General features: G+C 36.3%; 1 protein-coding gene across 6 annotated transcripts in view; it reads right to left on the bottom strand.

Annotated features, from left to right (window-relative positions):
• The window catches only part of MPP7 (MAGUK p55 scaffold protein 7), a 144,285-nt gene that overhangs the window by 27,324 nt on the left and 102,353 nt on the right, over window positions 1–14,608 (bottom strand). For all 6 annotated transcript variants that reach the window (XM_052693095.1, XM_052693101.1, XM_052693097.1 and 3 more), the window contains 5 exons: window positions 7,900–7,981; window positions 6,893–6,978; window positions 5,094–5,168; window positions 4,305–4,501; window positions 3,716–3,780 (listed from right to left, as the gene is read on the bottom strand). In XM_052693095.1, coding sequence (XP_052549055.1) covers window positions 3,716–3,780; window positions 4,305–4,501; window positions 5,094–5,168; window positions 6,893–6,978; window positions 7,900–7,981 — 505 coding nt within the window. The remainder of the gene's footprint in view (window positions 1–3,715; window positions 3,781–4,304; window positions 4,502–5,093; window positions 5,169–6,892; window positions 6,979–7,899; window positions 7,982–14,608) is intronic.

The following is a 14,608-nucleotide window of genomic DNA, read 5'->3' as shown; positions in this document are numbered from 1 at the left end:
GAGTTAGTCCTGCTCACACAATCTCATGCATCTCTATTCCTTTATTTCCATTCCATTTATTCTGTTTCTTCTCACTATTTTTTCCAATGCAATTTTCCCATGGGATTAACGCACAAGCAACACTGCTTTTTGCTGAAAATTCACTGCTGTTAAGTATTGAGAGAAATGCTGAGAAGGCTTGAGAGGTTTGTTACCCTTTTATCATTTCTGCACTTGGTAATAATGCTATCTATTTGATCAACAGGTCAGTACATCTAACTGCCACTTATCTCAGGTTTTTAAAACTCTTTAAATCTTATTGAAATTACTATAAGGGCTTTCTAACCATTAATAAAAAAATGAAATGGCTCAGAGTTTGTATTAGCAATTTTTGCATTCACTGTTTCAAAAACTTTAACAAAACAAATATGTTAGTGTTGGGTTTAAACTGAATCAGGAATCAATTGAACTACAGCATAAATATTGTCTATTGCAGCGCTCTTGCATAATACTGTCAGTTGCACTTATTTGATCGCTTCAAAGCCCACCCTCTGTGGCTATTGTCTAAGAGGTTGATGGCCAACTTTTGTCCACCAGTTCTTCCATTTTCCTTGTTTCTTTTCCCCATCGCCCTGTATTTCTCCTTTTCTTTGTCCTCAGTACTAAATTTCATTTCTATACTTCTACCCTTATTTTAAAACTAAAAGTGAAATAGAAAGAAATCTTCCCAAAATCTAGCTGCCTGCAGGATTTGAAACATAATTAACAAAGCAGATCCTGATAGATGTTAGTGTTACTGGGAATAGCTGTTGACTAAATTTCAGAGAGCTCTTCTAGTTAAATACAACTGCCCTCCCCAGTTCCCAACACTGCCTTGAGAGACAGAAAAAAAAGTTCTCAGATATTTCTTGCATACAATTTTGATTCGTTTTTAACTTTGAAGTAGAAGGACACTACTTCTCTGGAAGCCAGCCTAGGAAATCAGAGCTGATTCACATCATCTTGGTATTCAAGAAAACAGAATCACTATCTTCAATTCTCCCTGTTAAAAACAATGCCATCTATCTAGATTTACTCCTCATTACAAAATGTGGGATGTGGGGAGTGAGCTGACTAAACGGAGCAGACTGGAATCCAGCGCTACTTCCCATGTCTCAAGAAAGCTTCCAGAACATCTCAGTTCTCCCACGAAATGAACTTCTAGTAGCAGATCTGCTGAAATCAACAGGTGTCTTTTGTCTTTTGGAAGCTATTAGATATTTCTCTTTCCATCCAAACTGCTATGGAAATTCAGGCTGTATGATTGTGTGGGACCTACAACATTAACAAACCTTTCCACGTATAGCTATAAAGATCTACAGAACATCACTTTCCCCACACAACTAGCCTTCCAAACAATGAAGAGCCTTGCATCAAGTTGAAAGCCCATAGCACAGAACTAAAAAAAAAATCAGGCAAAATCAAGCATTAAGGACTTCTTACCTCTCTACTGGGGGGGGGGGGGGGTTGCTAAAACAAACTTTAGAGGGTGTGCCCAATACAGAAAAGGGGGGAAAAAAATGACAGCAGACCTTTCCAGTTTTCTAATCTCTACATCCCCTTCCTCGCATATTTCTGATATTGGCAGTATGCTGTTTGTTCAGCCAACTAATGCATTGCTTTCCAGCATCAGTTTTGGTATGGTATTTACCATGTACAAGTATAGACAAGACCTCCATATCTCATAGTTTCACATCCGTGTTTGGTAACTGGAAAAACCTTCCTAACTTTAGAAGGGTGTAGATTCTCCCAGCTTTCATGGAATCTTCTTGAAAAGCCAAATAAGTGGAAGGTTTTCCTGAGAGTAACTCGTGCAATTTTCTAGTCATGAAATTTTTCTACAGGTGAATTATGGTCCTTAAAATGCTTTCTCAATGCAGGATGTAAATACTCTCCCAACACTAAAAACATCTTTGATCCTCGAATAAGGAGATGGAACTCAGAACAGTACTGCCAATCTTCTGGCAGATTTATCAGCAAATTGTCCTAAGAGCTAAGGAAGAGAGAGAATGACAAATCCCCATTACTATGCTGTCTTTCCTTCACACTTAAAGAATCTGTCTTCTAGATGACCTCTGTCTTCCAGATGACAGTTGCATGGATCTGGCTTTGTTTAGAGGAAGTCTAAAAGAGAATGCTAACAAGGATACTGTTTCACTTAAATACTCCATTGAGTTTTAAAGGAAAGGGGAAGAAGAGAGAAAATCTCCTTTCTTGCTTAAGGTTGATAAGACAAAGAAAATAGTATCAGCATGAACAACAATAGCAGTCATAATACTGCAGGATTTATCTGGATTGTAATTTTGTCAATTCCAAGTCAAGAAGAGTGAGAAACATCTTGTAAAACCTTTCACTTGAGGGTTGCTGAAAAGATGCAGTCCTTTTTGAAGGAAATCATGCAGTGTTGCTGCAACTGATTCACTTCTTCATAAGCACCACTGCACTCTTAATTGTAGAATCTTCTTGAGGGTTTTATCCAGGTTTGAGAACAGTGGGCAGAGAGAAATAGATACACACTAGGACCAGACACTTCCAAAACTGGGGCACAGCAGAGCTTGAATAATAGATTTACTACAAACCAGAGAAACTCCTCTTTGTCCTAAGCAAATTACAAATGCTACGGTTATTGCAATTACACAGCTGAGTGCTCTCAAGTTAATAATAGAATTAGGGCATGCAATCAAATAGTGAAATGGAATGAAAGATAGAAAGAGTAGATTAGAAAACTAACATTGACCATCAAAATCCAGAACACGAAAGTCACAGAAAGGAGTTAGAAAAACTGCAACAGAAAACCCAGTGAGTTTTAAGGTTGCGTGCATTTAGCTTTGCACTTAGTGTGCCAGTATCCACTGTTTCCCATAGTATCTGTACTTGTTACTGTTAGAGAATAAAAGATAGTTGGACATTTTAGAGTATTTTTTGAATACTTCTATTGAACTCACAAGCATGTTTGTATTTATCATTTATATCCTACTGAAGTGTGATAGTTTCTAACACTGTACTCACTGTTACGAATCTGTACAACTGAAAAAAATAACAGGTCAAGTAAAATATGCAATAATACTTAAAACAGATGTTGATGTAAATTCCAGTGGACAGAAAATATTTGTTTCAATGTATGCACTTTCTTACAGCTTAATTTTCTTACATTCTGCAACTGCTGTATTTAAAAGCAGAAACTATTAAGACTAAATTTGCTTAAAAACAGTAAGAAGTTGTTCCATAAAATCCTGTAAAAGAACTGAGTGTCCTGACTTTTAAAAAATCATGCTCCTTCATAAGACACAAAAAATTACTAACTATATGGGAAAGGAAAGGGCGAATAACCAGTCCTTTATCTCACATTCATTATAAATTTCTTCATATTAATGCAGTCCGAATTACAGAAACTGTTGAGCCAATTCTGCACTATTTCAACAGGAAAAGAACACTCTTCTACCTTTGAAATTTTATATATCAAAACATTAATTGGGCTCACTGCTTTGAAAACAAAGTCAGAGGATTTAGGAATCATTGTTGCTGCTGTTAAAGCTTTTCGTTTAAGCTGCTACAGTTATCTATTTTCCTTTTGATACAATGCAATCAAGTTGTGTCCTGGAGAAATGCATCCTCTAGTCACAACACTGAAACAAAATGCTATTTTATAAGGTTAGAGATCAAGAGTATGATTTCTTTTCCAGGTTAACAGACTTACATGATTTTCTGTTGGAAATTTTCAGTGGCTGAATCTGCACTTCTGGTCTTCTTAGTGCAAATCTCCTATAAAATGGGAGGTGGTAAGGTAAAGACACAAACTCCTTAGTTTTCACTGCAAATTTGGGATTAATAAACACTTAACATCATGAGACTATTGCAAAATATCCAGAAGACTTAAGACATAAGAAATTAACTTTAAACAATGCAATCTACTTACAGTGTAAAAATTAAATTCTGAGCCTCAAATTTTTGTAAGCTCTCCAAAATCTGTGCAGTTCTTATTTCTGCATAGTACATCAGTGTGAATAGAGATACTGATGTGCTATTTTCCATATGTTTTTTCTTTCAATCTGGAGCAGTGTTATCCTACCAGTTTTTGTCATTATTAGTTGTAGCCAGACTAATAAGGAAATCCAAAGTATTTCAACAACAGGTTTCCAAGTTCAATTGTCTTGCTACAAATGCAGGCTTATCGTGACCTTGTAATCTATGACCATACATATGACAACTATGCTAACTTAACCACTTGGAAAATAAGTTATTTCTTACCATAAAAGATAATGAAACTATGCTTCTCAGTAGCTCACCTCTCCTGGAAATGCTTTGAAGGGATCAAGCCTGCTCTGGGATTGGCATCACCTTCGTGTTTGGCCTGCCACCAGGTTGCATCATCCTGGCTCATGATCTGAAGTATATCTCCTTTTCTGAAAGCAAGTCCAGCTTCTTTACAAGGAATTGCTTTATCCTCATTAGGATCATAGTCAAATAGGGCTCTGATAAACATCTGAAACAAACAGAGCTTTTTCCTTAGAATCAAAGTATTAACATGTAATCCAAAGGTATCTTCTGTTTTTGCTGTTCAAAAACATTGCACTAAATAACATAAAGCAATAAAAATTTACTGCTGTAAATCATTCTCATGGAAGTTTAACATCAGAAGTTAATAAAGAAATGTTTTATTCATTGCTCCTACAAACACAATCCCTATGTAGTAAAGGTTGCAAGATCCAACTCCCAAAATCAAAGAGAACTTCAGACTTTCCAGGTGTGTGCTCATATGAGCAAGAGAAGACACTTTTGAACTAAGGTGCTACGAAGTGCCTTTTGCCCACTGTAAGATAGGAGCAATACTTGGAGGGAAGCCAGGTGCTCACAGAAGATTGCGAATTACCTCTGCCAACTTCATCGCTGCAGAGTTCAGGCTTAAGAACCTCGCTGCACTCACCTGTAAATCTACACATTAGTATCGCATTAGAAAAACTGATGACTGGCAGAAGAGACGTTTTTGGGTTCTGCCATCTAAGCAAACAATGCTGATCCTCAGCAATGATGTTTACTGCATTTACCTTCTGAAATATTCTTGAATACTTGCCTACCTTGCCTTCCTTCGATGGTGTTTCTTCCTTTACACTGGGTATAATTTTAAATGTAATTGCGCCTTGAGACTGAGCCTGTTGAACATTTAAAAATATAATGCACAAAGAATTAAAAAGGCATTTTTCAAAGAAAACTTAAAAGGAAAAGAAATTCAGATTAATTAAAAAATACTCAAAATACAATGAGTCTTTCTCCAAATATTACTGATGGAATTTGACAGGCTTCACCATACTGAACTTTGAATTGCAAAAATTCCTAGTGTCCACTGATGGGCAGAGTTGGACTGCTGGAGTCTGGCACCTGCATGTTTTGAAGGTTCCACTTCTTCACTGAAAGCAGGAGCAAATGCCACAGCTAAAATATACACATATTAGAAGCTACTGCTGGACTCTTGGCACAGTTTGAACATCTCTGGAAAAATCTAACTAGCATTTCATTTTTCAGAAAAACCTGATAGAAAAATTCAGATACGTTTGTGCCATATTTATCATATAAAACTATTGGGGGATTTATTCTTTTGGCAAGTAAAAGAAACTAGAAAAGAAAAATATTTTTGAATAGGCTACACGTACCAAATGGAAAAAAAGTCCTGTACTATAAATCTTAAAACAAGTTAGCCATCATCAACCACCTCATCCATTCATCTTTCCCTGTATCCCTCTTTAAGTGTGTCTGGCTACATTTTACTTATTAACCACAATATATTCCCATTGCCTCCGTGACATTTTGCCATTGAAGGAAGTGCTAATCAGCTGGAGACTCTGCTACTATTGCATGCAGCCGACAAGTTTCATAAAACTCACAGAGTGCAACAGACAGCCAACGATTTAAGCAAAATGGAAACAGGCCTGTCCACTACCAAGTGAGACATACTTCTGCTGCATGTCTGCGATCCAAGAGCTCACTGTTTGACAAACAGCAGCCAAGTTCTTATTTCACCAGCCACAGGGCTGGAATCAATAATTCTGTTACTTTTGAAACAAGCTCTAACTAGCTTTTGAAGTTTATATTGTACCTCAAGGAGGTAAATGGGGAAATTGTTCACACCTTTTGTAGTGCTATTGTATTTCTAGAGATTTTTAAATATTAATTTTTGCAGGAAAATATGTTTCTGTAGGGAATGCAAAGCTATAAAGCAAATATGAATGTCATGAGCTAACACTTGAAATGGATCATCTTGGCTACTGAATCACAAGAAACTGCCATTCAACACAGTAGGACAGCAACGTATTTATGTATGTAGATATGGGTGCACCATAAGGAGCTCTCATGACCTTCATCAGTTTATTTGCTGTAAAAATACTAAATATTTCAGGAAGAATCAAAACTATTACTTGCACTAGTGATCCTTAAGTGAGTAAACAGGTTGGCTTTAGAGACTATGTTCACATATATCATATGTAAATCTTAAGAGTACAGTTTACAAAGCAAACTCTTAATATACTATCTATTTTCCTATCAAGTACACGTATTATGAATTCATCTTCCCTTGGAGTTAATGAATTAGAAATTAGTAAATTTAAACATTTGAATCCAACAGATCATTATGGGTCTTATAAACTTCAGGTGACACATCGAGGTCTGCAACATATTTACCGCCACGTAGTCATCATTAACTCCTCACAAGTCATTTGTTATTGTTCAGATCTGATATATTTTTAAGAGAAACAGAGGCTTGTAAATGATTATACTCGAAGAAAATGACCTATTGTAACATAAACTATTTACTAAGAAACACATCAGAAATTTTAAGTACAATCACCTGACTCTCCTGAATTAATTTTAAAATGCTATTTACCAAAATATGTATTATTTCTTCAGGTTTCTTATCATCTACAGGAATCCCATTGACTTCCCTGAGTTCGTCACCAACATGAATAAGACCTACAGAAGGCAAAAACGAGTTGTTAAGTGGTAGCTATGTATAACACAAAAAGTGCTGTCAACACTCAGCTTTTTCCTTTGAATTCTTACTTAAAAGCAGGGATATATGGTGAACACAATTACAGCTACTGTCCCCCATAGATAAGCTTGAGACTGTTGATTTATTCACCTCCCTTCCTTCCTCCCAAAAATTAGTATGATTCCTCTATGACTTTTCCAGACTCTTATGCAGATGTTTGAAAAATACCCGTGCCAATTCTTTTTCTACTCATACTACTTGTTGCTACACAGCTGCAAGTACTGCAAAGATGACTTAAGCTGTGAGTGCTAATTTGAGATACAAATGTTTCCTAATTCAATGATATTTATACAGATTTACTCCACTATCCTATCTAAGTGGGAAACATGGCTCTTTGAGGCTCTCCTAATTGAAAAGAGATACATTAGGAGAATAATTGCAGGATCTCCTGCTTGAGTTCTTGAAGATTTTGAGGACCTGAAGATAAACACTGGATCCAGGGGTAGTCTGGTATTTTGATAATTACTCCAAAAGGATGCACTAATATAAATAATGCAGCCATTCTGACTTCCTCCATTAGTAGGTTGTGCTATTGGCTTGTCACATCACTTCTAAGAGGAATTCTTCAACTGAAAACAAACCATGATAAATCTCCAAACAAGCAAACAACACCCAAAAAAATCCACCAGCTTTCTCCATCTTCTAACTCAGATACCTAATTGCCAGAGATTTCAGGGAAAAAAATCTGCACAAATACTTTCACCAGTATCACTTCGAAAAATTATCCCAAGCCTCGAATTCTTTTGATAGTGATGTATTTAATGGGAACAAAACAATCCCGTTTCACCACATCATCTACATTTTATAACTGGAATGGCTTGTGCCAAGAAGCAACACCTTACCACTTCTGTCTGCAGCTCCTCCACGCATTATCCTTGCCACCACAATCGCACCAGTATGTTCATCCCTTTTAATCGTAGCCCCCTTTAAAAGAAAAAGGTTGCTCACTTAGCTCAACCACAGTTTAAACTCCCGGCAGTGAAAAATACTTCTATGCAAAAACGCAAAAAGTTGATAAAATGGCTATGCATGAATAAGCCAGAAATGATACTCGCTCATGCAAAGAATTACAAACCATGTTGCTCTGTTACCAACCTATTAAATTGTGTCCTTTCTTTATTTTAGTGCTGAATTCATTATGCAAACTGCTTTGAAAAAGCACAAACGGTATAAAAAGTTTACTTACCAATTCAATGTTAACTGTAACTGTAGACTATTTGAGTCTGCTGCTAAAATCATGCTAAACTATTGCTGAGAAGTGACAAACCGTGCCTGCAATAAGGGCCTTCTTACCTCCTATGGTTACAAAGTGTTTGTCTGTGCTCCTAATGGTTGCACTTCACTCTCAGAACTGCCCATGCAGGCACTGATCTATATTTTGCTTTCCAGTTATCAATAAACTCAAAAAATGCTTTGTAATCAGAAATGTAGGGGTTTTCCAAAAAGAGGCTCGAAGTGATGAGCAGGATTCAGGCAGTGGTAGACAGGAAGAAATTCAAGGACACCAGAGCCTGGAACTGCTGTTTAAGAGGCAGTGGCACTTCCTTGAAGCACAGCAGACTGTGAGGTGAGCAGACAGTGGCCCTACTCTGCAGGGCAGAATCCCCAGAATGAAGCAGATGATTGTAGCTATAGAAGTCATACTGTATAATCACTTCTAAGACGGTTACCCAATCTAGGTTTTTCAAAACCAACACCAAAAAAGCACTTCCTGGCCACCAGTTTTCTATCTGCACACGATCACTTGCCATGTTAATGTAGTCAGCAACAGCTAAAACACTGTTCATCAACAAATGTCTATAATGAATTCAGTGATTAGTACCACTTCAACTCTGAGCACGTGCTACGTGTTCACTGCCATCACTGATCAGCATTTTCCTCCATCAAAGGAGGGTTATGATTGAAATAAGGTAAACAAGTATTTCAAGTTGACTAAATAAATTGATTTTATTCATAGCTTTCGATATTTGATTAAACATGGGTATTACATCTAGCATTACTTCATTTTTAAAGTATTTCATGAACATAAAGCTGAAATATGTGCAAGTAATGGGGATGACATTTTACTACAGTTAACACGTTTACCAACTAAAAAGACTAACTAGACTTTTACCAACTAAAAAGAAAATCTTCCTTCCCCTCTGCCTCTAAGATGTAAACATGACACACCAAATGAAAAATGGGAGATCAATTTATTTTTAATATATGCACGCTGCATTTACTGCAACTAGGAAAAAACTGCCTCAGAAAAGTTCATATTGTCACTAAATCATTATTTTTTGTTCAAGCTTTAAAAGTAGCCAACACTCCAAAGCAACGTTTACACGCTAACTCTGTGCATTTTATTTTACATCCAAAGTTGTTCTGTATGAAATTTCATCAGTAAGCAAAGTAATCCTGCAATTTGTCAAGCTTATTCTTATGCCCTGCATATAGTGTTGGTATTTGTAGGCATTTGTTTGTATGTCTTACTATGATCTCTATTTTAAATTAGACGGCGCTTCAGAAAAAATAAGATGTGGCTGCAGCTATTCTCACTGTAAAAATTCATTATTAGACTTTAAGCAAAATGAATATGGCAGTATTACGAATGTATAAACATGGCATTAACTCCACTAGCCTATGCCTCAATATTAAGCTCTGACTTTGCAGCAACAGCAATTAATTTAGTTTATTATTAAAACCCATAAAGCTGCACCTGTTCAAATGTACATTTTTCTTTTTATTATATCCATCAAAAAGAAAAAAACATTAGGATGCAACAACCAAATATAAACAGAACTTCTATACTGTATTGTCCACACAAAACACAGGCTCCCTCATTCATCAGTTAAAAAGCTCTGAACAGAGACTGCACACTATTCACTTGGAAGTTGATACTGTTAAACTCCATCTGTGCTTAACTTCAACTATCTACCTGTGTAAAAGTTCATTTCCCTCCTGTTTATAATTCCCTTTTAAACACTGGAAAGCTGCAGTGAGGTCTCCTCACAGCCTTCTCTGCTCCAGGTTGAACAAGCGCAGCTCTTTCAGCCTGTCTTCATTGGAGAGGTGCTCCAACCCTCAGAACACCTTTGCAGCCCTGCTCTGGAGAATATACTGGCACAGATTGACTGATTTGATAAATGTCCCAGTAAAGGTAAAAGGTAATTTGGGATTTTCACACCAAGCACATAATCAAGCCAGAAATTATTTAATCCTGGCTATGTAAGTGTTAAAGAGTCCTTTATGGCAATCTCAAAGTGAATGGCTAGACCCACAGACTGCCTGAGTTCATGTATATTTGATGTATCTACAGAACAGAAAGAAAAAAGGGAGTTGTTTAACCTCCTCTTCACTCCAAATTTGGAATACTTAAAAAGAAATCACCAAACAAATGGATTTCTTGTTGAGCACTTGAAGAGTTGTTATTTTGAAAAAGCAGCTTCCATTATGCTGCTGCCAGCCCTACTTAAATCATGAGGTATATATAATCTGGCAGGAATTTCTCCTTATGAGATGTTCAGTCCCAGTACTTGCAGTTACATGTGCAGTGCAGCTCCTCATTTAGAGCTTCAGAAATGGAAGGTTAGGCTGGACCTCGAGAGCTGGAAAATATTTTCAGTGTTGCTTGCCAAAAGTGTAAGTTACCCTAAATGAGACATATACAGATGTAATAGCATAGCTCAGTTTAAAATACTTTTAAAGGGAAAAATAAGGAGTTAGGCAGCCGTATAGTGATCAGACTGAGAAAACGTTTAAAGGTATACTATGCAAAAGCACTAAAAATAATACAAGGTCCTTCAGCAGGGAAGAAGATTGTTTTTAATGTAGAAGCACTGATTGGTGAGGATCACTCAAGAGTTTCACAAATGCAACCTTTAACAATTAAGCCATTTATCTGATGGTTCCAGAATAGAGACAAAGACTCTATTTTTTAAGAAAAAAGAAGACTTCTATAAAGTAATTTACTAATAAAAGAGTATGAAGTATCAGGTTTTTTTGCATACTTTTCTGTTAAACGAAAACGTATGCAGATGTTGAGATTAAAGGAGTACTTCAATAAGCTCTATTTTCATTCATTCTTCATTTAGGATGTAAATGAAGACATCAGTTACCCACTTGATAGTGCACAGTTATTTAAAAGTTGATGCCCATGCACATTAGACTATACACACTAAGGCTGTCCCTGCACCCTAACTAATACTACCTATAACATGGCTGTGTTGATTCAATAACAAGAACTGAACTGTAGGGGCTTAGAGGAAAAGGCACAGAGGAAGAGCTGGGGAATCTGCATCAACAAACATGTATGTGATAATTTCTAATCACTACAATTTGTTTTCCCCAAGTTCAGCTATGGAAATCAAATATCTAGTTCACACTAGGTGTCAAGGCTACTGCTGTAGTTAATGAAAACAAATAGGCAGCTCCAAAGAATGAATTAGTCATTCCTTCACTAGGACATGTATCTTAAATAGAAGGAATGATTTATTCTCTGAAACTGCCCGCTTTTCTCTTGACTGTAGAACACAGTCCTAGAGAAGTGACCTTGGCATAAGTAAAAATCTTCCACACTATCTGACAAAAAGCCTAATTGCAATCTGGTGATTTTTGGACAATCTCTGGGAAAAAAAGATATCTCTACTTCTCTATATATAAGATTCTGAGAGATTCTAAAGTGACTTTGTTCAGACAAAACCTCCTAACACACGATCTCACCTCACTTGAGTAAGAAGCTCTTTGAACAGTATTTGCTAAGAGAGCATTTAGAAACAACAACAACAAAATTTGTGGATGGATGAACCAAAAGTTTAAATTATCTCTCACAAAAAAAGTGGAGGAAAGTTAAGCAATGACTTCTGACCTGAGGAAAACTGGCAAACGCAAGGCCCTCCCACAAAACCTGTTTCCCTCTCTTGTGAGATGATTACTTCTAGGGACTCAGGCTTCATTAATATGTGATTAACACTGGTGGGTTGCTAAACTCAGAGAAAAGCACAAAGGAAATGTGGTTCAGCTTTACACAAAAAGGTCAGTAGATATACTGCAAAGAAGTTCAGAACGTGCCTAATTCACTTCACAGAGCACTGCTGAAAGTAATCCAAAGGAGATACTCAAAGTCAAGAATTTCCAGGCCTTGCAGCTGATGTAAAGCTTACTCCATTGCAGAAAAACAATCTCTGCTACTTGCTTACAAACAGAGAATGAGAATGTATCCAAGGTGAAAGTAAGTTCAAAGAGCTCAGTATCTTCTAGTCAAGAAATCAGGTAATTTCCATCCCAGAAAAAATACTGTATGGTCGCAATCTGTTCAAAAATTCAGCAGCAAGAATCCTGATATATTTATGCAAGTGAAAGTTGCCTTTATGACTGGAAAAGTGTGATTAGCTAAATTGAACAAGCAGAGACTCATTGATCTGTACTCAGCCAGGAATGTGCAAGTCTTCAAAACAAGCTCTAAAGGAAAAGCAATTAAAAAAACAATTAAATAGAAAACAAAATTTTAAATAGTCTAATAAGGGCATATCATGGCATATCCTTTCTTTAGTAAAGCAACTACAGAAAACACAAATGCAGTGGTTCTAATACACGTAGTGAAAACCTGTATTCAATTATTCTGCCATGCCGTATTCTGTTAAGACCTTAATCACAACATGTTACCTCTCATCCATACTTAAGAAAAAAATAATAATGTGTTGAAGACCAAAACAACAAACAAGTTGGGTATGTATTATGGTAATACTACCAAAACAATAAGTGAACATAAATCTGCACCGCATAAATTAGCATCAGACATCAACATTAATATAAAAATGGAATGAAGGGGAATTATTGAAGGGGAGGAGGAGGACACTATCCTCTTGGAAGTCTTCTTGGAGAACAAGCAACATGTAAAACAGAACTCACCACAAGCTGTTCTCCAACAAAAAGAAAACAGCAAGATAGGTTAGGGATTTGGAGAGTTCACAAGTGCTCCTTTCTCATGCAGTTAATGTTCAACCTTAGGAACATTAACTGAAGGGAAGCTTTAGAAGTTGTTTAGTCCAGCATCCTGCATACCTCCTGCTCAAAGCAGGACTACTGCCAATGCAAGATGAGGTCAGCCATTGCCTTACGACAGCAGGCTGAAGATGCTACAAAGTCTCTGGCCAGCCTCCTCCAGTGCTGCATCTCCCACTGAAAGAAATTTAAGAATTTTTCTTAATACTCAGTAAACACCCTAGGGCTGCATCTTGTGGTCACTGCCTCATGCCCTGGCATCTTTCACTGGTAAGAAGACTTTGACTCTAATGCTCTTGAGTGCTTCTTACTCTCAAGTAGCTGGGGGCTGCAATTAGCTTCTTTCTACAGACATAGCAAAGTAGAAGTTATGGATGCCATTACAAGGCTGTTCTCACATTGATAATTAAACCAAACAATCTGATAAGAGAGGAACTGAGTTCTCCCACGTGCTCATTTCATACTGTATTTTCTGATTTCTTCACATATTTCAGAATAAACATTCATTCTGACACGAAAGCAAGTTTACTATTATTATTATTCAAATAATTTCTTAGATTAAAAAATGCTTGAAGTTATTGAAGCTATGATTTAAATATTTTGAGGGGAAAAAAAAAAAAGAAAAAAAAAGAAGTTTAAAATATTAAAACAAACAAAAAAATTTTCATATGGTCAAACTTTTAATTATGTCCACGGGCATCCACAGTCACTCAAAAATAAAACTTTTTTTCTTTTTTATTGATGCCAGAAATCCATCAAGTGTGATGGTAAGATCTACTGACATGCTACCCCTGTATATTTAAGAGAGAAATCACTCTCTGTGTCATTTCAAGTGCAGAATTGTGGCTTTCTCAAAGTAATTTTGCAGGTATCTCTTCAAGATTGCAATCCATTGAAACAAATGCCCAATATGACACAAAGCAAAGCCCGTACTGTTTTGCAGGAAACAAGACCACAGGTAAATTTTATTCAAGATTACTCCCACACTACAGCAAATAAAAACAACCAAATAAGTAAAATATTTTAATATACTTGTAACACAATCTAGTTTTAGTCCTTGCATTTTTCCAGATATCCCTATGAAGATATTAACTTTCTAGTATTCATAATCCAAAGTACAACAACAGACATCTTAAATTTGCCCAGATTTCAATTCAAGCATTTTAAAATATGTTTTTATGCTTTCCTTTCAGTGTATCAAAAGGTCATTTATTTTTATTTTTATTTTTTTTAAACACAGGCACAGTTCATAACCAAGGTCAAGATTTCTTTGGGGATGCATTCTCCCTCTCATTTTGAAACAAGTTCATGATTCAAATTCAAGAGAAAGGATGAATATATTACATATATAAGTGCTCAGGCTGGCCCACATCTATATAATGCTAAAACATCATGAATGAGCAAATTCTTACTATTCATTTCACGTACTTTACTAATAGTGACTGAGGATGGAATTCACAAGTATATTACTGAATGTCATGAATAAATGTGAACAATGTCCATTCACCTTGATAATGTTGTAACTCATATTTATAAAGTGAACACTCTGCACACACAGAAAAAAAAATA

Source organism: Tympanuchus pallidicinctus, unplaced genomic scaffold (genome assembly GCF_026119805.1).
Source record: "Tympanuchus pallidicinctus isolate F22 unplaced genomic scaffold, pur_lepc_1.0 scaffold3, whole genome shotgun sequence".
Classification (NCBI taxonomy): domain Eukaryota; kingdom Metazoa; phylum Chordata; class Aves; order Galliformes; family Phasianidae; genus Tympanuchus; species Tympanuchus pallidicinctus.
The sequence above is the reverse complement of the archived record's forward strand: the minus strand, read 5'-3'. Positions and strand labels throughout refer to the sequence as shown.